This window comes from Mustela lutreola, chromosome 8, assembly GCF_030435805.1.
Source record: "Mustela lutreola isolate mMusLut2 chromosome 8, mMusLut2.pri, whole genome shotgun sequence".
NCBI classification, from domain to species: Eukaryota; Metazoa; Chordata; class Mammalia; order Carnivora; family Mustelidae; genus Mustela; species Mustela lutreola.
In genome coordinates, this window is record NC_081297.1 from 148,610,264 (window position 1) to 148,636,531 (window position 26,268).

The 26,268-nt window shown below is 59.8% G+C and overlaps 1 protein-coding gene across 6 annotated transcripts in view; it reads left to right on the top strand.

The window, feature by feature from the left end:
* The first annotated feature begins 584 nt into the window (after positions 1-584).
* Positions 585-26,268, top strand: part of TBC1D22A (TBC1 domain family member 22A) — a 297,090-nt gene continuing 271,406 nt past the window's right edge. Inside the window, exons 1-5 of one of the 6 annotated variants that reach the window (XM_059187302.1) lie at positions 585-803; positions 1,324-1,885; positions 19,227-19,283; positions 20,232-20,572; positions 25,549-25,725. In XM_059187302.1, coding sequence (XP_059043285.1) covers positions 1,776-1,885; positions 19,227-19,283; positions 20,232-20,572; positions 25,549-25,725 — 685 coding nt within the window. In that variant the 5' untranslated portion in view covers positions 585-803; positions 1,324-1,775. Of the gene's footprint in view, positions 804-1,323; positions 1,886-11,688; positions 11,846-19,226; positions 19,284-20,231; positions 20,573-25,548; positions 25,726-26,268 lie in introns of those variants that run through there. The other 5 variants (XM_059187299.1, XM_059187296.1, XM_059187297.1 and 2 more) reach the window with 5 other exon arrangements.

The following is a 26,268-nucleotide window of genomic DNA, read 5'->3' on the forward strand; positions in this document are numbered from 1 at the left end:
GGGACCCGACTCCCGCTGGGCAGGGGCCCGACGCGGGGCTCGACCCCGGGACCCTGCGATCCGGACCCGGGCCGGAGGCAGAGGCCTGGGCCGTGCCCCGCGCCCCGCAGCCGTCTGCGTTCCTGGGATTCGGAGCGCGCGCGAGCGGGCCCCGGCGCGGGGGCCCCGGCGGGCGGCGGGCGGCGGCGGCGAAGCAGGCCCCGGCCGAGCAGGGCGCCCCGCGCGGGCCCGACGCCGGCTCCGCGGTCCCGAGCCCAGGCCGAGGCCGACCGACCGACCGACCGACCGGGACCGACCGACCGACCGGGCCGCCGCCGCCGCCGCCGCACCGGCGCGGACCCCTCCGCCCTCACGGGCTCCGCCCCGCCGCCCCCTGCACGGCCCCGGGCGCCCCTCCCGCCGCCTCGCCGAGCAGCGGAGCACGGAGCCGGGCGTGGGCCCCCGTCAGCCGCCGAGACCCCGAGCCCAGCCGCCCCGGCCGCAGCCACCCCCCGCCTCCCGCGCGTCGCCCTCTAACTGCGTCAGCGCCCGCGCCGTGCGTCGGGCGCGCCGGGGACGGAGGCGGGACTTCCGGACGCGCGTAGGCACAACTTCCGGAAGGAGGCGGAAGAGCCTCTAGGCTCCGGGCTCGGGCGTCCCGGGACCGCGGAGGGGCCACCCGGGGTTCGGGAAGGGACCGCCGGGGCCGGCCGGCCGCGCTAGGGGTGTCGGGGCCGCGGGTCTGAGGGATGAGGAGGGGCCATGGCCAGCGACGGGGCCAGGAAGCAGTTCTGGAAGCGCAGCAGCAGCAAAGTCCCGGGCAGGTGGGTGTGACGGGGGAGGCCGGGTCGGGGTCAGGGGTCAGAGGTCAGGTGGGTGCGTAGGCCCGCTGGGCTGCGGGGGCAGTCGGGGGTCTGGGGACGGTGGCCTGGGCTGCAGGAGGACGGCTGGGGACGTGAGGGGCGTCGGGGGCGCAGGGGGCCGAGCGCCGGGTCTGGGAGGCGGTGGCTGCGCGTACGTCGAGGTCGTGTGTCCCGACACGGGCAGGGTCCGGTCCCCCCGGGCGGCGCCGGGGCTCCCCGCGGCGCCGAGAGGGGCCGGCTCGGGTCGCGATGCGAGGACTTGGGTGAGTGCGGGACTGCCCGGGGCGGGCCGTGCTAGCCGGGCGGCGGCCTCTGCGAGGGGGCGTGGCGGCTCGGCCCGCTTGAATGGCCGCCTTGTCCGCGCTGCGCACGGCCGGCCGCGCTCGCCTCGCCGAGGAGTCGCTCCGGGGGCTTTGAGACGCCCGGGGAATTTCCACGAGCCCCACTTTTGGCCTCAGAACCGTCTGCTTTCTTGAGTCAGCAGCAGGGAGCAAGCGACGGAAAGAACAAGCACCACCCGCCCGGAAAGGAAGCGCACGCAGTGGCCTGGGTGCCCCCTGGGAGCTGTCGGGCTCCGAAGTCCTGATCCGCCCGTCGCTGAGCGCTGGCCGGGCCGCAGCGTGAAGACAGCGCGTGGACAGTGCCTGCGAGGAGCCAGCGGCTGGCGATCGGACTGGAGGAAGCAGCCGCCAGGATTCCCAGACGCGGTCACTCTGTTTGGAAACCAGCGTCCGAGTACTGGACGTTAGGAACCGTGGTGTCCGAGTTCCTCCCCCGACCGTTTCTAAGCCCGGCTTATTCTTAGACCTCGCACAGGGCCCGCACTGGGCGGGTGGCAGAGCTGTGAACTTGGAACTCCTGTGTTCAGCCAGAAACGTCCCGTTGTCAGAGATTTGGGAGTTGGTAGCAGTGAGTTACCGCCTGCTCAGACACATGACTTCAGAGGGGATGGGCAGAGGCGGCCAGAGGTCCCGCTTCACGCCCGGGGTTGTGCGTGATGGAGGAAGAAAAGAGCTTTCTTCAAAACCAACGTCAGGATCAAGGTGATGTGAAAATTCTGGCAGGGCGGAGGATGGGAGGTCCCAGCAGTGACAGAGACGTGCGCTCCAGAGCATAGACTCTGGGAGAAGCGAGCCACGGGGCAGGAGAGCTTTTGTGTGTTGCCGTTCGGCGTTGAGGTTTTGGTTCCTCCTCAGTCTAAAGAAACTGATTCTTAGCCAGCCGAGCTCCAGGGATAGTCGAGCTGCGGCGTGCAGTTATCGTGGTGAATAACGCTTGGACCCATGGCTGTGCCTCGTGGTAGTTTGTCCTTGTGCTGGGTTCAGTACTGTTCCCCCCCCCCCCCGCCCCGTCATGTCCACCTGGAAACCTGTGACCGTGACCTTATTGGGGAATAGCACCGTGGCAGAGGTAATCAAGTTAAAATGAGGTCGTACTGCGTTAGGTGACTGCTCGTCCAGGGACTGATGTCTTTAAAAGAAGAGGGAGATGTGGACACAGACAGAGGTAGGGAAGATGGCATGTGAAGACGGAGGCGGAGGTTGGGGCCGTGCGTTCACACAGAAGCTCTCCTGCCACGTGCGTTCGTAAGGCCAGGAAGGCCAACGGTCTTCCAACGGCAACCAGCGGAAGCCAGAGGGGCAAGGAGGGGTCGTCCCTGAGGAGTTCAGAGAGAGTATGGCCGTGCCCGCAGCTTGATTTTGGACTCCAAGCCTGCAGAGCTACGGGAGGATCCGTATCTTTCATGGTATGATGGGCACGGGAAGCTCACGTGGGCCCCAGCTTCTGTGAGGTTCTGCGTCACCCGACACAGACTTCCGTTTCCTTCTGATTTTGGCACTCTGCGTGTCTTAAGCGTTTTTGCGTGTTACGGATTGGAATGGAGGCTTGGAGAGCTGCCAGAGGCTGTCCCTGCAGAGAGCAGGGCACAGAGGAGAGGGCGGGCCTGCTGGAAAGGCCTGCCCAGCGGCCTGTGCCCCGCGCCTCCTGCGGTCTGGCCCTGGCGGTGCTGCTGTGCTGGGCTCCAGGAGGGGTTGCGAAGGCCGGCTCTCTCGGCCGCCAGTAGCTCACTTCCTGTGGCCATCGCCGTGTCCTTCGTCCTTCTCTGCACGAGCACAGCGCTGGCGCAGTCCTGGCCTGCTGCCGGCGGCTCTCCCGGCCCTTTCAGTGCGTCCCAGGATCGTCTCGCTCTGGGAGTGTGGACCCGAGCCCCGGAAGCACTGCGGAGGGCGAACAGACTCACCGCAGACCACAGAACTGTTAAGGGTCTTTCAACAGCGTAGCCCTTACCAGTTCGTTAGCAATCATTCCCTCATCACACGTCCTTGCGACAATAATGGCAGGTGGTCACTGAGCTCTTACTGTTTGCCCGGCACGATTCTTGGTGGCCTGCAAGTGTGGCAGCTCCCTAGTGTTTCGGAGATCCAAAGCCGCACGCTGTCTCACAGCTGACGCTCCCTGAGGCTGGCTCGGGTGAAGGCCCTTGCGTGATTCCTCTGAAATGCCATGTGGAGGAGCATAGGAAGCCCTTCATAACCCGAGCCCTGCCCGATTCTGGAGCCACATCGCCCTCCGTGGTACTGCGTGACTCGCAGGTCCCCTGCTGTCCAGGCTGTGTGATACCGCTGTCCGTTCCGTGCTCTCCGAGCGGCTCAGAATGTTCTTTGCCCCCCTCTCCTCCCCTGTGCCTGGCTTATTTTATTTTTTTAGTTTTCAAAGTCACCTCCAGGGCACCTCCTTGTAAAGCCTTGAGTGTTTTCCCGCCGTCTGAGCCGAAGTCCTGTTTGTGTATCAAACTCCGCATCGTTGGCGTGTGCTCGTTTTCTTCTCCAGACCGTGAGTGCTGCGGGTGTCCGGAGGCACCTTTCTGCCCTGTGCACTGTTGGTGCTGATAAATGGTGATGGTTCGGCCCGCCTTCCGGGTTAACCTGGAGGGAGTAGTGATTTCTTTCTTTCTTTTTTTTTTTTTTAAGATTTATTTATTTATTTATTTGACAGACAGATCACAAGCAGGCAGAGAGTCAGGCAGGGAGAGAGGAGGAAGCAGGCTCCCTGCTGAGCAGAGAGCCCGATGTGTGGCTCGATCCCAGGACCCTGAGACCATGACCTGAGCCGAAGGCAGCGGCTTTAACCCACTGAGCCACCAGGCGCCCCTGGAGGGAGTAGTGATTTGGCCAGGGTCTCCCACAGCGTGAGAGGTGGTCTGGCAATAGTCCCCCACGCTGGCTCTTCGGTTGTCTTCTTGGCGGGAGCTTCCTTAGAAATTCCTCTTCCGGATGAGGCCGGCTCTTTGATACGGTGGAAGCATCTTTGACTTGGTTCTGTGGTCTGGGTTTCAGCCTTTTTTTTTCTACTAATCTCTGTGTGACTGTCACCACGTTATGTCAGCTCGGGGCCGTGGGCTTCTGCCAGGGTAACCGGAAGAAGCTGGCTTTGTCCTGAGCGGCTGGGATCTCCAGGTGCATATTTATTTGGTCGGGTCTAGTTCTCTTTGATGAGCATGAGAGAAAGCCTCTTGGAGCAGCTTTGAGAATTTGAAAATTTTATTCCTTTGGTAGCTATTTGTTTAACCTGCACTCAGTGCCCATAACAGTTCCAGAGATACACCAGTGAGCAAACAGATCAGAACCAGTGCCCTCACAGAGCTTGCAGTGGCGTGGGAAGGTCAGAGAATAAAGACACGGCTCAGTTAAGAAGAGATCACCCGTGGGGAGGGGGGACCTGTCATCCTGGGATGGAAGCCTCAGACAGAGCCTTGGGAGGGCTGGTCGGAGGCACGTGGCGTGGGCAGGTTTCCTGGTGCCAGGATGGCCAAAGCAGGCCTCCCAGGAGAGGCGCCATCCGAGCAAGCCCTCCGGTGTGGGTCCGCCGGTGGCTGGGGCGGCTCGGCTCTTCCCGCAGGAGGCGGTGTGGCCGGCGGGCCTGGGAAGGGTGACATTTGTGAGTGGGATGGCGGCCAGAAGGGCCCAGATTGGATCCGGCGAGGCCGCGGGTGCTTGGGGTAGAGCCAGAGCGGGGGACAGCTCTCGGTGTTGGGAGAGCGCTTTCAGCTTCCGGCGGGCACAGCCTGAGGTGTCTCCGAGCTGGTGAGACGTCCGCTCCACAGACTGACCAGGCCGCCGTCGCTCATGGGCGGGGGGGAGGCCCTTCGTGCATCCAGAACATCCTCCGTGTGCCAGGTCCTGTACTGCAGGCTGAGCCAAGAAGCGTGGCTCTGGGGGGCGCAGGGCTGAGGGAGACCCAAGCACGTCTGTATGTGCTTCGAAGGTCAGCACCCGGGGGCGCGGGCCGAAGCATAGGACCCCGCGGCAGTGCGAGGCCGCGCCCTTCCAGCAGAGGTCATGCCTGACCCCAGCCCTGGAGATGCAGAGGGGCAGCCCGTGGAGCGGCGGAGATGCGGGATGGGCGTCAGAGCGCGCCTGGCGAGGGTCCCCGGGGCTGCGGAGGAGAAAGGGAGCCGGGGAGCCTTGTGAGAAGACCGGTGGGAGGCGGGCAGGGCTCGGGAGGCCCCAGAAAAGAGCCTTGAGAAAGCACTGAAGGGAGGCGCTCGGGCCTGTTCATGGTCCTTGAGGACAGGGTGGATGGCGGAGGGGGGTTGGCTCTGCCTCGGGCTGCGGCTGGAGCGTGGATTCCCTGCGGCCCAGCGTCGGCTGTTGGGGTTGAGGTGACCCGCAGCGTTCTGGCTGGAGGGATGGGGTGTGGTTGCAGAGTCGCGCTCCCCAAAGAGGTCCATGTCCTTATCCCTGGAGCCTAGAACAAGGTCACCTGGCAAGGGAGAGGGAATGTCTGCGGAACACCTGAGACATTACCTTGTCCTGGGTGACCTGGGTGACCGCGGAGCGAGCGCGGACAAGTGGTCAGGATCTACAGCAGCCACACACTGGTCGGCTGTTGCTGGCTCTGGAAATGGAGGAAGAGACCATGAGCCCTGGGGGGTGTGGTGGCCTCCGGCCCCAGGAGTGACCTTCTGCCTGAAGCCGGCGGGGACCTTGGTCCTACAACCGCAGGAAGCAGAATTCTGTCAACAGCCTGTGGGAGTAGGAAGTGGACTCTCCCCAGTGCATCCGTAAATGAGTGCAGCAATGGCCACACCTGGACTTTAGCCCCCTGAGACCTGTTCTGGACTTCTGACCTCCAGACTTTAAGATGATAAATGGGTGTGTTTGAACCGCTGTATGTGGCAGATTGTTAACAGCAGCCACAAAAAAACCCCTGGGCCGGAGGAGGGTGGTCGGAGAAGCGTGCGGGAGGGGCGTCGGATGGGAAGGGTTGTGGGTGGCCTTCCACACCCGGCCCTGCAAAGTCCTGCCCTTGAATGTGGACCGGGTACCTGCATCTGTCTTCCTGCCCCGCCCCCCTCTGCGGAGTGCAGTTAGTCCTGAAGGGCGGGAGCAAAGCTGGAAGGGCTCCACCCATAGCTTGTGTCTTCTTGGGTCCATGAACTAGGCGGAGGCCCTGCCTTTTCTCTTGGGAGCCTGGAGCTGCTGCCCTGACCAGCTCGCTCTTGTTTTTTTTTTTTTTTTTTCTTTTTTAAAGATTTTATTTATTTGACAGACAGAGATCACAAGTAGGCAGAGAGGCAGGCAGAGAGAGGAGGAAGCAGGCTCCCTGCTGAGCAGAGAGCCCGATGCGGGACTCGATCCCAGGACTCTGAGATCATGACCTGAGCTGAAGGCAGTGACTTTAACCCACTGAGTCACCCAGGTGCCCCGCTTGCTCTTGTTTTTAGAAACCTGTTTATTTCCTTGCTTGTATTTTTCAAGTGGCTGTTTGGATGGAGTGCGTTTTTATTCCTCTTTTCCCGGGTCGTGAGGAGCTGGGGAGTTGTGTGTCCTGCGCGGGCGGGTCTCTTCTGGGCTCCGTCTGTGAGTGGAGATGGTCTTACCGTGCCAGTGCCTGGGAAGCCCTGGCGGGGTGCGCGGTGCTATGTACAGTTCCTTTGCTTGTTTGTTTCTTGTGCTCCTGTTTCATGTTATTTAAATGCCTTTTAGCTGGCCTGGAAATAATTTTGAAAAATAAATATGAGTCATGTTTTTTCTCTCTTATATATTTGTCAAATGTAGCAAGTCAAGACTTTTATGGGTCAATTTTTTTTTTTTTAAAGATTTTATTTATTTATTTGACAGAGAGAGATCACAAGTAGGCAGAGAGGCAGGCAGAGAGAGAGAGAGGAGGAAGCAGGCTCCCCGCTGAGCAGAGAGCCCGATGTGGGACTCGATCCCAGGACCCTGAGATCATGACCCGAGCCAAAGGCAGCGGCCCAACCCACTGAGCCACCCAGGCACCCGGGTCAATTTTTTTAAAAAAGATTTTATTTATTTATTTGACAGAGAGATCACAAGTAGGCAGAGAGGCAGGCAGAGAGAGGGAGAGGAGGAAGCAGGCTCACTGCCCAGCAGAGAGTCCGATGTGGGGCTCCATCCCAGGACCCTGAGATCATGACCGGAGCCGAAGGCAGAGGCTTTAACCCATTGAGCCACCCAGGTGCCCCTATGGGTCAATTTTAAGTGTGGACAGAAATGATTAAATAAATCCCTAATGACTTCGATTAAAATTTTTTTTTTTAAGAGCTGAGAGCAAGAGGAAGTATTCCATTCCCCGAGTGCTGTGAAGGCACTGTCGGAGGTCATGGGTGGGAACCAGTTGAAGTGCCCTGGCAGCCCGCTTCTGTTCTGTTCCCCACGCTGCCCTGGGCCAGCCCTGCCTGCGTGCAGCACGGAGAAGGACAGTGGTGCAGTGACCCGGGGCCAATGAGGGACACCTGCCCCTCCCTGGCCTCTCGGGCAGCTCCATCTCCAACCACTCCTCAGCTTTTCCATGTTCAGACGCGCCCAGTGTGGAGTCTGGCCCTGCAGGCCCTTCGGGGTGCAGCACGGGTCCGCTCGGGGGGCCCGGGCCTCGCATGGGATCGTGCACACAACTGGGCACGGGGATGACCAGCCTTGGGAGTGTGGCTGCGGACAGAGGTCCTGGGCCGGGGTGCTGTGCCACACCCCGCATGAGGCAGTGTGGGCCTTGTGACACTGCACCTGCGCTGCCGCTTCTCTCCTGCCGGCTCCTGCCGGCTCCTGCCGTGTAGCATGCCATCGACCCTCCCCGTGGCCGTGGGTTTGCCGACTGGGGAGCCTGGGCTGCAGGCAGGTAGCAGAGCTCCCTGGGCTCAGCCCTCATCCAGCTCCTCAGACCTAGAGGGTGGGGAACCTGGTTCCTATGTGCTCAGATTTGCAGTCTGGGATTCCTTCAGGAGGAGAGGGACAGCTTCTTCTGGCTTCGCCCTGATGTTCCCTCCACAGACCAGAGGCAGAGGGGTCGGGAGGCCCAGAGGGAATGGGGCAGCCTGGGTTCTTCCCATTTTTGGGGCCCTGGACTTGGGGGACTTTCGTTTTGAGTATCCCTAGTCTTTCTGTTCCCCCATTCTGAAGTGCTGTTTCCTCTTTTCTGGGGGTTAACATGGAAATTCCAGCCCAAGTGTGTCGAGGGTCGCAGAGGTGCCTGTAGCCATCAGTGGTTAGAACAGCGTGGGCTGTCTGCGGTCGCCTAAATGAAGGGCTGCAGATGCTGTCGCCGTAGCTCGCACAGCCGGCCTGGAAGCATGCGCACCAGGCCCTGTGGCAGCCCTGCCCACGTGTGTTCCTCCCCGCATGGAGGGTGCCGCCAAGGTTGCGTGTGCTCTGCCCTGATGCTTCCGAGCGAGGGAGCCGCCTCTGAGTTTGGACGTGTGCCAGTCCGGGGCCGTACACTTCTGGACCCCAACGGCATTAGGTCTGTTCCCTGGGGCCCGTATGGGTGCTTTTGCCCGTCCTGGGGTCCATCTTCTGAGGGTCTGGAGTCCGCCGGTGCCGTGGAGGAGCCGTCCTGGCCTGGTGTGCGCCCTGTGCCCCGGCGGGCATGTCCGTCGTCTGCCGGCTTCCTTCTCACACAGCCTGTGCACTTGAGCTTGGCCATGCTGCAGGTGGCCAGACCCTCTCAGTACGGTTCTTACCCGTGCCGTGGAGCAGCTCTCCACTTGTTCCCGCGCTTACCTTGCTCCAGTTTTGAAAGGACCCTTCTTTCAGAAAACATTTGTCCTAAACTGAAAGATAGAATAAGGCTTGCTGGCCCTAAGGCTTATGCCCGAGGAGACGAACAGCGCTCGGTCCCTGTCCTCTGGATGAGCTCCTGATCCTTCACGGAAAGCCCTCTGCAGGGTGACCGGGATGGCACAGGGCGTTGGGCATGATGTGTGTGGAGAGCAGGGCGAAGGGCAGGGTCTTGGAAAGGGGACGGGTCCCTCGGTGCCACTGTGGACATGGGAGACGGGGGACAGGCCTTTCAAGGGTGCCGATGCACCTGCTTCTCTTGTTTTCCGGCGACTCTGTTTGCAGGTGGTGAAGCCAGCCAGCTGGTGGGACCATGTGGTGTGCTATTGGGGTGGGGCCCTAAAAGGAGTGTTGGGGCACTCAGCTTCCAGAATTCAGGCGGGCTCTGGGAGAGAAAAGCTTTATGTCTTTGTGATGGTGTTTTCCTCTTTTCAGGAAGTTGGGCTGTCTGATTGGGTGGGGGAGGAGCCACCTCTTCTGTTCGGAGAGTGAGCCTGCCTCCGCCGGGGCAGCCGCCCCGCCCTGCGAGCCGCTAGCGCTGCGGGTCCTTCTTGGACCCCGACCTGGCTGCCCGGTGCCGCGCTGCGTGTGGGACTGCCTGGGAGGGCGGGTGGCTCCGGGCCCCATTTTGTTTTCTCTCTTGGATCAATTTTTGTCCCTAGAGCCATCATGGCATTTTTTGTCTCAGCCAGACATGGCTTCATGGATGCACCTGATTCTCAGCGGCTCTGCGGGTTTGGGTCAGGCAGGGGAAATGCAGAGCTGGTCGGAGGGTGCTCAACTTCTGTCTTTCCTGTGGAACTTAATTCCTTCACATGTAAAAGGTTCAATCATTCAAATATTTGTGTAACAAAGTAAGCATTGATTGGATACCTTCTGTGCGCCCACCAGGTCCCACAGTTGCTGGCCTGGACCCCCAGCAGGGCAGCCTGGGGCAGCGTGGGCGGGGGAGGGAGATGCTGGTGGAGGGCGGAGGTGACCTCAAACCGGACCTTGAAGGACCTTCCGTGCCTGTAGGTCTGTGCTGGGCTGTGGGGGTGTTCTGTGCACAGCTGAGGAAAAGGCGAGCAGGAGAGAGAAGAGCGTTGCCAGCAGGGACCGACTGCTGAGGTTGGGCCGTCAGACTGCCGGGAGTGCGGGTGGGGGCTGGGGGGGCTGAAGGCCAGCGCTGGCTCCAGGCAAGGGTGGTGGTGTGGGGAGAGGGGGAGAGGCATCGGGAAGGTTCCACTTGTTCCCCAAGGGCAGTAGGAAGACCTTGCAGACTTTGAGCTGGAGAGTGAAGCTGTCCCCAGACTGGCAGAGCTGAGACCACAACCGAGGCAGCAGTGGGAGGCGTTGATAGAGGGGACGGTGCAGATGTGGGGAACGGTTCAGGGTTTCGGGGGACCTGGAGATTGGCTGAATGTGGATGGTATGCTTTGGGGGGGAGGGAAGGGGGCCCTCGGGTTCTTGGATTGCTGTTCGTGGAGATGAGGCGATGGAAGGGGTTGGTGACCTGGTCAGAACGAGAGACTGAGCCCCGAGCCAGGGTGATGGGGACAGCAGGTGGGTTTTTGATGCCACAGACACGGGCAGCCCAGGGAGCACCAGGAGCAGCTGGTGGCAGAGGGTATGAAGTGTGCAGGAGGCTTGGGGCACTTGTCGGTCTTTCTGCCTCATCTGTGGGGTTGTCCTGGAGCTGGGCACCGTGAGAAGTGGGCGTGAAGTGTGGCCACTGGGGCAGAGCTGCCTTCTGTCGTGGCCCCGTTCATGCGAGGTGGGGAGGGTGTGGCTGAGTTGGCAGTGGTGCCCAGAGCCAGCTGTTAGAGAACCCTTCACCGGGAGGTGGGCAGGAGCATCAGGAGAGAGCGTGGTTCCCCATAAAGTGGGAAGAAGGCAGGGTTGGGTCCTAAGCTGTGGGGAGTGGAGGTCAGGAATGTGTGGCCGTCTCAGAAGCCTCCGGACAGGCCTGGCAGGAAAGGGGGTGCGGTGGCGTGGGGTCGGAGAGCGAGGTCAGAGGGCTGGGCGCGTCGCGTCTGGAGGCCAGACGAGGGCAGGAGGATGGAGGGGAAGGGACTTGGGCGTGGCCGGCCACCACGCCGGGTGCTTTTCTTGCTAATTCCCAAGCTTGCTTGCTTCTTGCTCTCACCTCCTGTTTTCCATAACACGCCGCTGGCACTCTTGTTTGGGTTGGGGTCTGGCAGGCGTGGAACGCTGTGAGTTTCGGGCGCGTAGCGTGATGATTTGGTGTGTGTGTCCAGAGATGGTCACCAAGCCTGTCCTTACCTCCGTCACCACACATGGTCACCGTGTGCACACATCACTTTCCCGGGACTTGTTTAAGTTGGTGCCTCCTGCCCGTCTTCACCCGTTTTGCCTCCCCCTCCCCCGCTGGACAGCCACCAGCCTGTCTCCTGTCCCTGTGCGTTCACACGGTGCTCTTCTCCTGTGAAGGAATGCTTGACCTAAATGTGCTCATTTCCAAGATCTATTTCAGGATACGTCCGTGGGGCACCTTGCCGATCGACCCAATGATTGCCTGAGCCTCTGCTGGGCTCTCGGGGGTCCCAAGGAGCATGACAGGAGGCAAGTTCCATCCCTTTTGTGGGGAGCTCATGGCCCCGTGGGAGCACTAGACGGCCGAGAGCGGTGGGACAGGCCGAGCATCAGTGCCAGGCGGGGTGGCACAGCTGTCTTTGCTGGGACGGCTCGAGAGACACTCGGACGCAGGTCCGTGGGGCCAGCTGTTCCTGCAGTTGCCTCCACAGGCGGAGAGTTCCAGACTCTGCTGTGGGCGGAGGGACGTTGGAGTTTTTGCTGTGGTGATAATGGTGTTTCATGCATTTTCCTCTGAAACCCTCCAAAGTTAATTCCCTTGGAAAACTTACTTCTCCTGAATATTTGATAAACCCGGGAACGTCGCGGTGTGTTCGAGCGAGCCTGATGGTAAGTCCGTTGCTAACTGAGTTCCTATTTCAGAGAAGTGCATCGAGCACAGAGGGGGCGCGGCGCAGTCTAGGGCCCGGCCCGGGAGGCTGCCGGCCGCGGCGGGGCTCCTGACCTGCCCGCTGGCGCCCCGCGACTGAGATGCAGGCGAGCATCTCCTAAGTGCTGGGTTAGGCTCTTAGTTTCCTTTTTGATGCTTAGGATGTGTCTTTCCTATACTTTTCCTTCCTCTCATGCTTCACTGTCTCCCTCGGGGCTGCTTCAACCCCGCTACTCCAGCCTTTCCCCAAGACACACGGAGCCGCCCTGGTCCCTGGCCTGTCAGTTTCGTTTCCAAGCCAGGGCCTTGGTGTCGGGTGTGTGTGTGTGTGTGTGTGTGTGTGTGAGTTAAACCAGAGAAGTGTTTGCTGGGGTATGTGAGAATCGCCTTCTTGCCACGCAGCATTCCTCCTTCCTTCTGGAATTCTGCCCGTGACTCTGCTCGATTCCCTCTTGCTTCTCCTGCTGCTGTGCTCACCTGCGTTGGGATGCTCGCCCGTCATCGCTGGAGCCAGGGACCAGCTGTCCCTGTGTCCCTGCTCCCCAGCGGCACCCCAGCTCCAGTGACAGCCTGGCCCGCAGCAGGGGTCAGCCCGTGTCTGCTGAATGAAGGGTGCCCTCCAAGGGAAGGCCAGGCTCAAGCACTTGGCCGTCACTGGTGCCCTCGGGCAGCCTTACGTGCTGGTTCATTACACTCTGCCTGCCCCGAGCTGTAAAGGCAGCAGGGCCGAGTCCTGAGGAGCCAGCAGTCGTTGCTCCGGGGCCCCCATCTCTCTTCTCTGGGCCTCCCCCGGCTGACCCATGTCTCCAGCCTGTCCTCACCTGTGACCTCCTCCATCTGGGGGTGCCCCTCATTCCCACCTCCTGCCTGCAGCGAACCTCAGCTGTACCGTCTTCGTTGCCTGCCTCCCCCTTCCTGGTGGTGACGGTCCAGTGCTGGCTCCCTGTGCCTTGTGCGGGCGGGGTGTGTTCTGTTGAGAACTTGGGGGCTGTCTTGGGGGGGTCCTCTTTGGGGCGCCATCCCTGGGGCGTCGCTCCCCCTGCCCATCCCTGGCGTGCCCCGTGCGGTGCTGTCCTTGGTCCTGGCGCCTCCCTCTCACCTGGATGGGAGCCTCTGGGGGGCCGCAGGGGGGATCCATGGCGCTTCGTGAGTCCTCGTGTATTTGTTCTTCCGTCTGAGAATCCTTCATGGCCGCTCGGTTTGCGGTCATCAGGACGGAGACCTGTCCCGCCCAGAGAATGCGGCTATGGTCTGCGCTGTTGCCTGCTGGCAACGAGTGAATCTTTAAGTTTCAGGGTCTTGGGGGGTGATCCATGCCTGTCATTTTCACTGGAAGCTGCTGGAGCGTCTGGTTCTGTGTGGGTACATTAGGGACTTCCGTTGTTCAGGGCTGCAGAGGGGGACTCGGACGTGTTTAAGGGTCTGCTTCGAAGGTTTAAAGGTGTGCTTTGCTTCACCTTCCCCGCTCACCCACCATGGCCCAGCAGTCTTCCCAGACACCGGGTCAGGGAGGAGACCCTCCTGCTGCTTCCCTTCTTTCCCGCTCCCCCTCCCCCTCCCTTCCTCCTCCTCACACTCCCTCCCTTCCTGCCTGCCCCCCCCTCCCCGCCTGCCTTCTCCCTCCCTCCCTCCCTCTCCGCATCTTTGGGGCCATCATTTGCACAGCCTCTGTCTCGCTCACGGAAAGTGTACAGTGTTTTTAGTCTGTGTGCGGAGTTGGGCAGTCGTCGCCACAGTCAATTTTAGAACATTGGCCTTAGCGCGCAGAGAAACCCCAGGCTCCCCGGCAGGGACGCCCCGTTCCCTGCTCCCCAGCCCCGGCTGCCCCGCATCTGCTGTCTGTTTCTGCAGACTGGCTTGTTCTGGACATTTGCTCATTCCTGTGCCTGGATCATAGGACTATGGTCTTCGTGACCGGTTTCTTTCACCGAGTGTGATGTTCTCAGGCTCCATCGACGTGGGAGTGGGTGTCAGCTCTTGGTTCCCTGTTGGAACCTGCTAGTACATTCCGGTGTGTGGCTAGGCTGCCCGTTGATGGGCCTGGGGACTGTTCCCACACTTGGCTGTTACAGAGCTGAAGCCACCGACCGCATCCTTCCCTGGACCCAGTGTCCCCGCCTCCCACGCCTCCGCTTCTCTGGCTATTCAGAATTTGTTTCTGTGGCCGTCACGCGCTAGGAGTTTGACTGCTTGTGTATGTATCCAACATGATAGATAGTTTCATCATCTCTTCCTAAAAACTTTCTGTAAGTGATGTCAAACTGGGCCTACGCAAGTTCGTCTTCAGCAGTGTGTTTATAAGTTTACCGATCCTGGTTCTTGCATTTCTTTTGTGTTTGCTGTGGTTAGTGTTCCCTTATACTCATGTTCCAGCTGATAATGGGCGAATGGATAATGTGAATTCATTCTTCACTTGTTAACGTATGAGGGGTTTTCTTCAATTTTCTTTCTTCCTGCTTGCGACAGCGCGGAACCTGTCTCCTGTGTCCTTACGCTAGGGTTTCTCATGGCATGTGCCTGGAAGTGCCGTCATGTCATGTGTATCTGCTTTCCATAAGGAATCACTGGGGTCCTCTTTAAAGCAAAGAGTTACTGTTGTGCTTTTAAGCAGTACTATTTATTAAAAAGTTTATTGGTGAGCGTATTTTTTAAAGAACAGTTTCATTATGTGGAATGAGGTAGGCGTGTTAGTTGCCACTTACTCTTTTAAAATGGCTTTCACTGAAGCCTGTTTTTCTTTTCAGCTATGCAAGGCCAGATAAAAATGCAATTTTAATAAGATAAAATGAGATGCCTTTTAGTCTGAGCTTGAACTTTGCTGGAACATTTTCTGCTCAATAAACACAAGTGGTGTGCCTGTGAAGAATTAACGCGCCAGCGCCGTCCTGGCAGGGAGGGGCCCGCAGCGCGCCGTGCTGCTGTGCGACTCGTGCAGATGCCTTGCACAGAGAGGGCAGAGACCCCCTGCCTGCTGGTCTGGAGCTGTCTTCACGTCCTGAGACACAAGAGAAGGGGGCAAGCCAGCAGGGTAGGTGCACAGTACTGGCGAATGCTGCCCGTAGGTCACTCAGTGGTCGCTAAGCTGCTGCCAGTATGACGGTCTCATTTCTTATAAGTTCTTACTCCCATTTCTGGGACGAGGAAGCTGAAGCTGAAAGCAATTACCCAGGCTGTTTGGTTCTTGAAAACTGGAAACCTTCTACCAAGGTCAAGGGAGCCTCCAAGAGATTTCTGGAAAGGGATGCTACAGAGGGGTTGTGCTTGACCTCTGTGGGCTGATACTTTCTCTTTCAAATGACAACAACAACAGACCCCAGACTCTCCGGATTCTGTGGGCCCGACTGGTGACAGTGGGGATGGCGCGTGTCTGCTCCATGGTGTCACAGGGACGGTTCAGAAGCTGGGACGGAAATCAGAAGAAGGCTTGTGCCTCACGCCTGTCGCGGTTGCTGCCGGCCCTCGGCGGGGACCTCCCCTGAAGCTGTTGGCTCTCGTGCTTCCATGTGGGCTCCCCTCGTGGCTAATTGGGGCTTCTTCAGAGCCCGGTGGCTGGGTTCCAAGAGAGAACCCAAGGGAGCCAGCCGGAAGCTGCGCTGCCTTTAAAAACTTAATCTTCATTGAGATTCACATATAATAATAGTTCACCCATTTAAGTTCCCGTACAACACCATTCCCCGGTTTAACGATCAGAGTCAGTGGTGTGGTGTCTCCGCAGACTTAGCTCATCATCGCCGTGGTCAGCGTTAGAATATGTTTGTCCCCCCAAGAAGAAGCCCCGTTGTCTTCGCTGTCACCCAGCCTCCCATCCTCCGCCCCAAGCACCCACTAGTCTCCCTCCCGTCTCCCTTCTAGACACTTCACGTCAGTGGGATCGTAGGATAGGCTTTGTTTTATGCCTGGCGGCCCCCATGTCATGGGACATTTTCAAGGTTCCTCGTGTTGTAGCATGAGCCAGCACTGTGTTTCATAGCCGAAGACTATTCTGTTGAAAGTATTCCAGGTTCCACGTTTCTGCCCTCCTAGACTGTTGTAAATACCAATGCACTTTTAAAATTTTTATCGGTAAACTTAAAGATTCTTGCGAGTTTGGCGTCCAGTGTGCTTGGCTTTGGCTGCCTGGTACTCTTCACCACGCCCGCTACAAAGTGGGGGCCAGACGAGGTCCATTAGATTTTGCTCAGACATTTTAGGATATAAAAGGGAACGTTTTCTGTAATTAAAATGTTGTGCCACAGGCACAAGCACGGAGGCACGAATGGAAAACTGAAAAAAAAGCCCCAGTATAGAATAATCTTATGTGTATTGAAGATGGTGTCTGCAGACCAGTAGGGAATAGGAGAGGGTTTAAGCAGTGTCATTGGATCAGTGGATTATTTTTTTAAAAAGTTTTCTGCAGTCTGTAGCAAAATAAAATAAATTCTAGGTAACTCAAAGCTTATGAGTAAAAACCAAAACCGCAGCAGTGTGGAACCAGGACACAGTTGGAGATGCGCACCGTCTCGGTAGGTCTGCTGGGCCGAGTGTTCCTGTGCTCCCAGAACTCGCCGGGAGCCCTGGCTGCTGTTAGGACGTGGGGGCTCCGGGGAGTGAGGAGGTCCTGAGCCTGGAACCGTCCGTGGTGGGATTTGGGCCTTTATAAAAGAGATCCCAGAGAGCTTCCCTGCCTCTTCCGCCAGGTGAGGACACATCAGAAGGCACCCGCTGAGGCCCTCACCAGACAACGGATCTGCCGCCGCCTTGACCTTGCGCCTCCAGGCTCCAGAACTGGGGGGATAAACGTCTTTGTTTATAAGCTGCCCCCTGTGTGGTGTTTTTGTTCCAGCAGTTGGGATGGCAGTTGGGGGTGGGACCTTTTTAAGTAGCGTCACCAGAGGAGAGGCCGGTGTAACGCAGAAGAGTGAGGTTGACTTAACCACAGAGACCTCTAAGCTTCCATAAGCCAGGACGACGGCTTTGTCGCCTGTCACCATTCTCTTCTCTTCTGGTTTTTCTCTTGCTGCTCTGACAAGTCAGCATAGCCCTCTTGGCTTATAATCACTTCCATTCTGTTGTAGGTGGTCAGAAGTCTGGCCTGGGTCTTGCTGGGCCAAAATGAAGGTGTCGGCAGGGCTTTCTGGACATTCTAGGGAGAAGCCATTTCCTTAGTCTCTGCAGTTTCTAGGGGCTTCCCACATTCTTTGGCTCGTGGTCCCCTTTCTCCATCTTCACAGCCAGCAGTGTAGCCTTGATCAGAGCAGTCTTTCTGGTTGTGCTCCCTCTTAGAAGGAGGGAGGACTTTTAAGGACTTGTGATTAGATTGTGCCCACCTGATAAGCCTAGCTGCTCCCTCAGGGCTTGTGTCTTCGGTTGCATCCACAAAGCCCCCTTTGCCAAGGGAGGTGACACATTTGCAGGTTCTGGGGTTAGGACGTAACATGTTTAGCCATTATTCTGCCAACCATGCTGCTGTGGACGGACCCCCTTTGGCGTGTACGTGTTGTGGCGATTCACGTTGGAAGACAAACTATGGTGTAGTTACACAGTGGGTCAGAGTGAAATTAAAGGCTGTCCTGTCTGGGGAGGTGGCATAGGCAGCGATGAGTTGGGCCTGTTCTATTATTAGGACTTTATTTATTTATTTTCTAAATTAATTTTTTCTATTCTTAGGACTTTAATTTTTTTATTTTTTAAAAAAGATTTTATTTATTTATTTGACAGAGAGAGGTCACAGGTAGGCAGAGCGGCAGGCAGAGAGAGAGAGAGAGGGAGAAGCAGGCTCCCCGCTGAGCAGAGAGCCTGATGTGGGGCTCGATCCCAGGACCCTGAGATCATGACCTGAGCCGAAGGCAGAGGCTAAACCTGCTGAGCCACCCAGGTGCCCCAGGACTTTTAGAAACTTTTAACAATTGGAATTAATTATAGATTCCCAAGGAGTTGCAGAGAAGTGTGTAGAGGTATCTCGTGTGGCTATCTCACGATTATGTTTTTAAATTTAATACAGAGCGTACCTTTTCTGGTGTGTAGCAATGGACATTGGGTGAATAAATGCATTTAAGCACATTGAACGGTGGTGATATGGGGACACAGTCATGATGTAATGCTTAGTGAAAAAGGTAGGATTTCCTTCTGCTTTTAAAAATGAAAACATTCCTCCGTGCGCGAAAGGCCTCCATGTACGCATTTGCTTGACCGCGCTCACCCCCCGACGGTGTCCCGCTGAGGGTGCCAGCTGGCGTCTCTTGAGCAGGGACTGTACCAGGAGGCCTCACCGCTAGTGGCTGAACCGAACTGGGGTTTGCTTGGTTCACATCTGAGGGGGCTGGGGCCTGGACCTGCGGGGCCGCACTGCCTCCCGGGACCCCGTGCGCTGTTTTGTCTTCCCGCCAGGCCTGTGTTCTCAGATGGTTTGTATCTCCTGCTCCTTCCTCACGCACTGTGGCCTGGCGGCTGGGAACCTCTAGGCCTCACACCAGTGCTCCAGGCAGATGAGGAAGGGCCAGCACTGTGGTGACCGAGCTGTGCTGGGTCACAAGGCCTCCACCGGCTGGACGCTGCCCCGCGGAGGAAGAGCTGTGCTGGGTCACAAGGCCTCCACCGGCTGGACTGCTGCGCCCGCTCAGCAGACTGCTGTGGTTGTCTGCCGCAGGGGCTGTTTTGGTTCACTCTGATGAGCAGAAGTCTTTATTTTTAAATTTATTTATTTATTTTTTAAAGATTTTATTTATTTATTTGGGAGAAAGAGAGAAAACAGGTGCACGAGCAGAGGAGCAGCAGAGGCAGAGGGAGAAGCAGACTCACTGTGAGCAGGAACCCGACGTGGGGCTCGATCCCAGGACTCTGAGATCATCACCTGATGCTTAACCAACTGAGCCACTCAGGCGCCCCTAGAAGACTTGTATAATAAAGCCACTAAGCCTTCTAAAAAATACGTTTATCTTCCTCTTGTGATTCTGTGTTTCGTCTGTACACAAAATGGTACCAGATGGGCATTTCAGTCTTAGGTTGTGGTCCTGCCAGTGGCACACGGTCCAAGAGTGGAGGCCGCCTGAACTCAGTGATGCCAGGGACTCCTGGCTCCCAGCGGCCACTCACCAGCGGCGCCTGAGGTCCGGGCGATGCGGTCAGGGCTGTGGCTCCCTGGGCTGAGGTCCGTTTGCTGTACAGGCTGAGTGCCCCGTCGTGTGGCGTGGGCTTGTGCGGCGCCATTCATCCTTCCGGGTGGGCCCCCGGACCCGCTCAGCGGATGGGGAGTTGCTCTCCAAGGCGTGTGGCTTCCTGGGAACCAGTGCCTCCCCCGAGTTAGTGGCAGGTGCCGGAGGACGCCAGAGAGAAGCTGACCAGTTTTCCTTTCCTTCCAAACAGCATCCAGCATGTGTACGGTGCGCAGCACCCCCCCTTCGACCCGCTGCTACACGGCACGTAAGTGAGGCCTGCGCTCCGGCCGCGTTCCGCCCACTCCTGGGGGCCATGGTGACCCGCCTGCTGCCTGGGAGTCCTGAGCGGAGGAAGGAGTTTTCCCGTGAGGAGACATGTGTCAGGGCCTGGCAGGGCTCGTCCTATGGAGAATGGCGGAGGAGGAAGCCCAGCCCGGAGTGCAGTGGCCTGGGCAGGAGAGCATGTGCCTGGCACCCTGTTAGTTGGCGGGGGGTGGGGACAGGCCCCGGACCTATGCGTGGCACTCAGCTTCCTTGCCCTCCACTGCGCTCTCTGCCCGGTGTCTGGGCTCCTCCAGAGGCGGGCACACAGGAGGGAGGTGTGGCCGCATGGCCTGTGCTGGTGGGTGTTCCTGGACCCCCTGTGGGGGCCCCGGTTCTAGTGATGCTGTGTCCGAGTCCTGACGCCAGAGGCCTGGGGGGTGGGAACAGCCGCTCCTGCCCTGCCCCACCCCCACGGCCGCCTCCGGAGGTTGGTGGGCACCGGCCCATGGCAGGTTTGGGGACTCTGAAGGCCGTGACTCTGCAGTGCTGGGGTTCCGCCTGAATGGCTTCTGTCACCGAGCAGAGACTGCTCAGCGGGACGGCCCCTTGAGAGCCTTTCTTTCCTGCCACTGAACTCTACGAGTCCTCTTTTTTTTATAGATTTGTTATTTACTTGAGAGAGAGCGCGCGCGGCTGTTGCGGGAGGGAGGAGGCAGAGGGAGCAGCAGGGCTGAGCAGGGAGCCCGCTGCGGGACTCGATCCCAGAGCCCCGAGAGCATGACCGGGACGAGGGCAGCCGCGTCACCGGCGGAGCGCCCGGGTGCCCAGGTCCTCTCCGGTGACGCGGAGAGCGCGAAGGTGCTCCTTTCATCCGGGGGCTCCTTTCCCACGGGTCGCGGGGGACGTCCTCGCCGGCCCCTGAGAGGACAAGTGTGCCTTTGCTTTACAGCTTGCTCAAGGCCGCGCCCAAGGCGCCCAGCACGCCCGTGAAGGCCAAGAGAGTCAGCACCTTCCAGGAGTTTGAGAGCAACACCAGCGACGCCTGGGACGCCGGCGAGGACGACGACGGGCTCCTGGCCATGGCGGCCGAGAGCCTGAACACCGACGTGGTCATGGAGACGGCCAACCGCGTCCTGCGCAACCACAGCGAGCGGCAGGAGCGCCACAAGCGGCGGGAGGCGCTGGGCCCCGAGCAGAAGCCAAAGCCTTCGGCAGAGCCGCCTCCAGTCCCGAGCGGTGACCTCCGGCTGGTGAAGTCCGTCAGCGAGAGCCACACGTCCTGTCCCGGAGGTGGGCTGGGGGCCCGAGGAGGCGACGTGCAGCACTGATGGGAGAGGGGCTCGAGTCCTGTCTACCTGTGGGTGGTTAGAGGGGTTCTGTCCTGTCTGCCGCAGCGGCTTGTGCCTTTGAAAGACCTGGAGGCTGGGATCCGCGTGTCCACAGGCCTTCGCAGGCAGCCGCGGACTTTTCTTGGTGCTCCCAGCTGAGTGCTCCTCCGCTCCAGGTGGAGGGGTGTGGTGTGCGGCTTCCGTGCGTGGGCCATGAGAGGCCACGGTGAGCACCGGGCCCGGGGGACCGTGTCTCCCCTCTAAGTGTGCCTCGGTTGTCCCAGGTGGGACATTTCCAGCTGCGGGGTCAGGCCAGCTGCACGCGCAGAGCCTGCCCCTCCTTCGGCAGCTGCCAGTGACCACCCCTCCCCCCTCCTCTCCCCCCGCCGCCACGTCTCTCCCCAGTGCACCTGCACGTGGGCCCAGTCGTTAGCAGGCGGGGTCTGGGGTGTGGAATCACTGCGTTCAGGTCATAAACTCAAGGATGGGAGCAGCGCGTGTCTTGCACTCCCATGCCTGGTGCTTGGTGGCCTTCCTGGAGACGGTGCTTGTTAGTTTTGCTCTTTTTGTTTTGGGGGTTTCTGTGACCTAAAGCAGATGAGCCTCTGTGATGGGTCAGGCACAGTTCTCAGGGCTTGGGGTGCCCGAAGGAGGTCCCTGGCCTGGAGCGTGTGTTCTGTGGGGTGGGGGGGACAGACGCCCATGCGATCAGTAAGGAGGCCTGGGGTGTGCGGGGAGGTGACAAGTGCTGTGGGTCCAAACAGGTGGGGCGTGGTCACAGCAGGCTGGAGCTGGGGCGTAATCTTCAGTCAGACCATCCTGACGCCCTCCGCGGCGGGGACACGTGAGCGTCAGGGAGGTGATGGGGGGCGGTGTGGGCTATGGTGGCAGAGGGCCCGGCCTGTGCAGCTGCAGACGCAGGGACTCCCTCTCCCAGGGTCTCTCGGGGCTGGGGGCTTGCCCTGGTTTGCAGAGGGGAGAAGAGAGCCTCATGCTGCCTCAGCGTGTGCTGCTGGGACGCACGGAGCTGGCGTCCATCCATCCCTCTGCCTTCCCAGGAGCTAACGTGGGAACGTCACACTTCTCTGTAGGGGAATGCTGTGAATGCGTTCCTTCCTCCGGTTTTCATATTGGAATCTAAACTGCTTTTCTCTAAAATAGGCTGAACCTCAAAGTACTTGAGCTTGAAGATGAAAATCTGGTTAGGGCTTCTGCAAGTAGGTCGAGGACCCCCAAGACGGATGCGGCGCAGGCAGTCACTGCCTGTGCACCCTGGCCGGCCAGTGCCCTCAGCTGCGTCCCTCTTCATGTGTGCCAGTGCCCTGAATTCCCTGGCCCTTTGCTGTGCCCCCCGCCTCTGGGGCCTGGGTAGAGCCGCTGGGGCACCTACCATCCGAGTGGTTGTTGGGGGGGGGGTGCCATCTCGGCTGAGGGCAGAGTCTCGTTCTGGGAGGCTGGGGGCTGCTGTGGCAAGAGTACTGCAGGCCGATGGTGTGGGAGCAGCAGAAAGTTCTGTCTCATAGTTCTGGAGGCTAAGTCTGAGGTCAGGCGGCCAACGTGGTTGGGTTCTGTCGAGGGCCCTTTTCAGGGTGCAGACAGCTGTCTTCTCACGGTATCCTCATGTGGGGAGACTGCAGAGGGGAAACAAGCTGTCTTGTGGGGAGACTGCAGCTGTGGGGAAACAAGCTGTCCTGTGACTCTCCGCGAGCACCGATCCCACTGGGGCACCCCAGCCGCATGACTTCCTCTGAACCTGAGGCTCTGCTTCCTGACCCATCCCATCCAGGGTAGGACTTGAGTGTGTGGACTTGGGGGCCGCCCAGCATTTGGCCCTTGGGCTGCTTCCAGCCCGGGTGGGGAGCCTTGGGGGTGACTCCCTCCCATAGAAGCCAGGGGAAGGATGCTCCAAGCGGCTCGTGCTGGGGAAGGGGGCGGATGACCATGTCTGTCTTGCGCCTCCTCCCCCCTGCGCGGCAGCCGTCTTTCCTTTGGGAGCAACTTGTGTCCTGACGGCTGCTGGCATTTACCATCGCTCACTGTGGGGCAAGGACTGTCGCAGGCCCTCGTAGCGAACAGACCCTGCGACTTTGTGGCCGCCGCAGGAGAAAGCTTCTGGGGCGGGTACGGGGAGGTCACGTGGCTCGCCCGGCGCGCTGAGTGGTGGGGCAGGAGTTCGAGTCCATGGCGTCTGACGCCGGGGCCTGCTGCTAGCCTCTGGCCTCACCACGGAGAGCAAGACCTCTCCGCGGGTGATTCCACCCTGAGGGGGCACGAGGCCATGTTTTAGGACTTTTCCCATGGTCCCATCTGGGGCAGGGAGTGTGTGTGCCTGGCGTGAAGTAGGTGGAGACCAGGGCTGCCCCCCCCGGGGACTCTAGCCCACGGCGCACAGGACTGAGGGGGAGAGGGCCTCTCTGGAGCCCGAGATGGCCTCTCGGGGAGCCGACCCCGCGGGTGGTGGGCAGAGGTGGGCAGAAATCCTGGGCCTGTGTTCAGTTCTCTGGGTGGCTTGTTACTCACCGGGATGGCTTCCTTGATGTTGGCCTAAGACCACGTCAGTCCTGTTCTTACTGGACCGGGCCCCGTGCGGATGTGCTGACTGTCAGTCTAGTGGGGAGACGCAGGGCTCCCCATACTCCTCCTCCGTGGGTGGGATGGAGCCTTGGAGCGGCGGACCCAGAAGCACCCAAGGGTAGAAGTCCCGGTTCTGTCTTGTTGAGGGCCAGGGGCCTGTCAGGGAAGGCTTCAGGAAGGCCGTGATGGCTGAGGTTAGAGGGGGGGGAGGGTCCGGGTTCAGGAGCGGAGGCCATCCCGGCTGAGGGCAGGTGCTGGCTGGGCTGGGCCCGATTGCACACCCCGTCTGCGTGGTTTGCAAGTTCCCTCAAGGCAGAGACCATGTCCCATTACCTTTGTTTCCCTTTGGTGTCCCGTGTCATTACATGAATGTCACTGAGCCCGGGGCCCGGTGACTGGGCTCCGCTCACCAACATGTCCTGCCCCACCCTCGTCCCGGCAGCGGCCCCACGGCTCAGGCCCGGGGCAGGCCTGTTTCGTGTGATGGCTCGTAGGAACGGTGCTCTGTCATCTTCACGGTCCCGCTCGCTGCGTTTCACGTCACCCCACATGGCGGTGTCCAAGGGACCTGCCAGCTGCCCCCGACTCTGGCCTCCAGCGCTGGGTCGATGGCGGCCTGAAAGCTAGGAAGCTGCAGGGAGGGAGCTCGGGCGGGCCTCCCTGCGCCTCCCGCTCACTGCCTTCCGGCTCCCCGGACTTTCTTGCTGTCTGAGGAGTCTGTGCCTGTGTACCTCAAGTCAGGTGCGCTTTGCTTGGTCGGGGGCACCACTGGCGTAATGGTGAGGCTGTGCCTTAGGCTGCGAAGGGCTCAGTGGGCGCGGCTGGGGAGGACTGTCTCCACTGCTGGTGGGGACCCAGCCGCGGCGAGTGGCTCCTGGGTCGACGCTGGCTGCGGGGACGCTGATGTGTTTTCGTTGACAGTAGCAGGGAGACGTGCCTCTTCGGTGGGGAGGGGCATCAGCGTGCCTTGCAAACCCCGCCTGTCCCATCTTAGAGGGGGACTGGATGTGTGCTCTGCTCGGGACCAAGTGGTCCATTCGTGTCGCAGTAAGTGACACCGATACTCTCTGAGACGGCAGAGAAGTCAGACCCAGCCCGTTTGGTTCCGCGGTAGAATGTGGGACCGCCCTCCTACCATCATCGTCTTTCCGAAGGAAGGAATCCTGACTCACAGCGGAGTAACAGATTCCCAGGGCGGGGCGCAGGCGGTCTGAGCATCGCAGCCCCGGGCCTCCCCGGGTGCAGGTGCTGGGGAGGCCCCGAGGAGGGGCTGGGCTTGCTCTCACCTGCACACCCACTTCTTTAGGCTTTTCTGGAAGCTTAAGTGGGCCAGACTCTGCCCAGAGGCTGTGGGCCGTAGTGCTCCTCCGTAGCCCAAGGGTTTCTGTGCGAAGCCTTTCCAGGCTCTGTTTCTAGGGTCGTGAGTCGCAGGAAGGAGGGAGCTGGTGGGGTCTGACAGCACGCGGGAGCCAGCCCGGTTCGTCTGCCTGTTTGTTTCTCGTCCCGTCTCCCGGAGTCCATTTCTCCCTCTACTCTAAATTCCAGTTTTGGAAGAGGTGACCATTCGGGGGGATTTAGACCTGGGCCCATGCAGCCTGTCCCCGCCTTTTGCTTGTGGGCCCCTTGTTGGTCCCTGGTAGTTTTTTCTGAGTGGGTGTGGGACCTTGTGCTCTCTCCTGTGGCTCTTCCCGGCCCGGGTTCCTGGATTTAATGCAGGGTTTCACCTCGGCCTGCATGTCCCTGCTCGTGGGCCTTTGGGTGTGATGGTAGGTGGTGCCCGGGGGGGGGGTGTCCTGGGCACCCCCTCCCTCTAGCACCCCCCACCCCACTTTTGTGTGCTCTAGCTTCCTGTGCTTTCTTTTGGTCATGGTCCCTGCCCAGCTCCCTCACAGGGCTTGGGGAGACCTGAGGGGTGCAGAGTCCTCTGTGCCGTTGTGGGCTTGTGTCCTTCCACACGTGACTCAGTGGCTTCCTTCTGTGCTCACGCCCGGCGGGCCCCACAGGCAGCGTCATCCCTGCTGTACACCAGCGGGTCCTGGCGTTGTGTCCCCCAGGCAGGCCTGCTTCAAGGGAGCCCTGACCGGGGGTGCACCCCGAGGTGGTCTGGACATTTCTGGTTGTCGACTTGCTTTTGGGTGAGGCATGTCCGTTTCCCGAGTGAGTAATGCTCTGGGGCCAGTGAACTTCTTGAGCATTCGCTAGTTTTGCTTTATTGCTCCAGTAAGCCAGGTTTGTGCTGTCCCGTGATGGGAGGGGGGCAGTTGAGGCATGGTGGCATTCACAAGGAGAAAGTGGCGCACGTGGGAGCCTTCTTACGGGGAGCATCAGGAGGCCGTCCTCACCCCCTGCTCTCTCTCTCCGCAGAAAGTGCCAGCGACACTGTCCCTCTGCAGCGCTCCCAGTCTCTTCCACATTCGGTGACGGTTGCCCTGGGTGGCACGTCTGACCCCAGTGCCGTCAGCAGCTCAGTGTTAAGTGAACGAGAGGCCTCGCGGCTCGACAAGTTCAAGCAGCTCCTTGCCGGCCCCAACACAGACCTCGGTGAGTCCCCGCTGGCGGAGGGCGCGCGTGCCTGTGCCCCTGCGTGCCGTGTGCTTTGTCAGGTGGTCTGTTTGTGTGGTCCTGCCCGCAAGTCACAGAGTTGACCATTTGACCTTCAGGTTTACGTTAGCTGAGTGCTGGTCTTGGGCTTCCAGCGCCATTGGTCTGGCTTTTCTGTTCTTTTCCTTAATGCTGCTGTTGAACCCCTTAGGCTTTGTGGAGCCGCCCTGGGTTGGCCCTGCAGGGCGGACCCGTGGACGTCCCTGCTTTTGAGTGTTCGTGGGGGCACAGAGCTGGTGACTGGGGTCCTGGGTGCTGCTGACCTCGTACCTTCCTTGGTGTAGAGTGTGCGACGGCACCTGGAGAGCCAAGGCAGGGCGTGGGTGGGCAGGCCAGCAGGGGGCGGTACAGTCACCAGGGGTCTCCAGGGTCACCGTAGCCTTGGGGCCGCGCTGCCACCAGGCTCTGAGGCCGGTGCCCACCTCCAGGTCCGCCTGCTGGAGATCTCGAAGCTGTACACCTCATCCTCGTGGAGCGCCATGC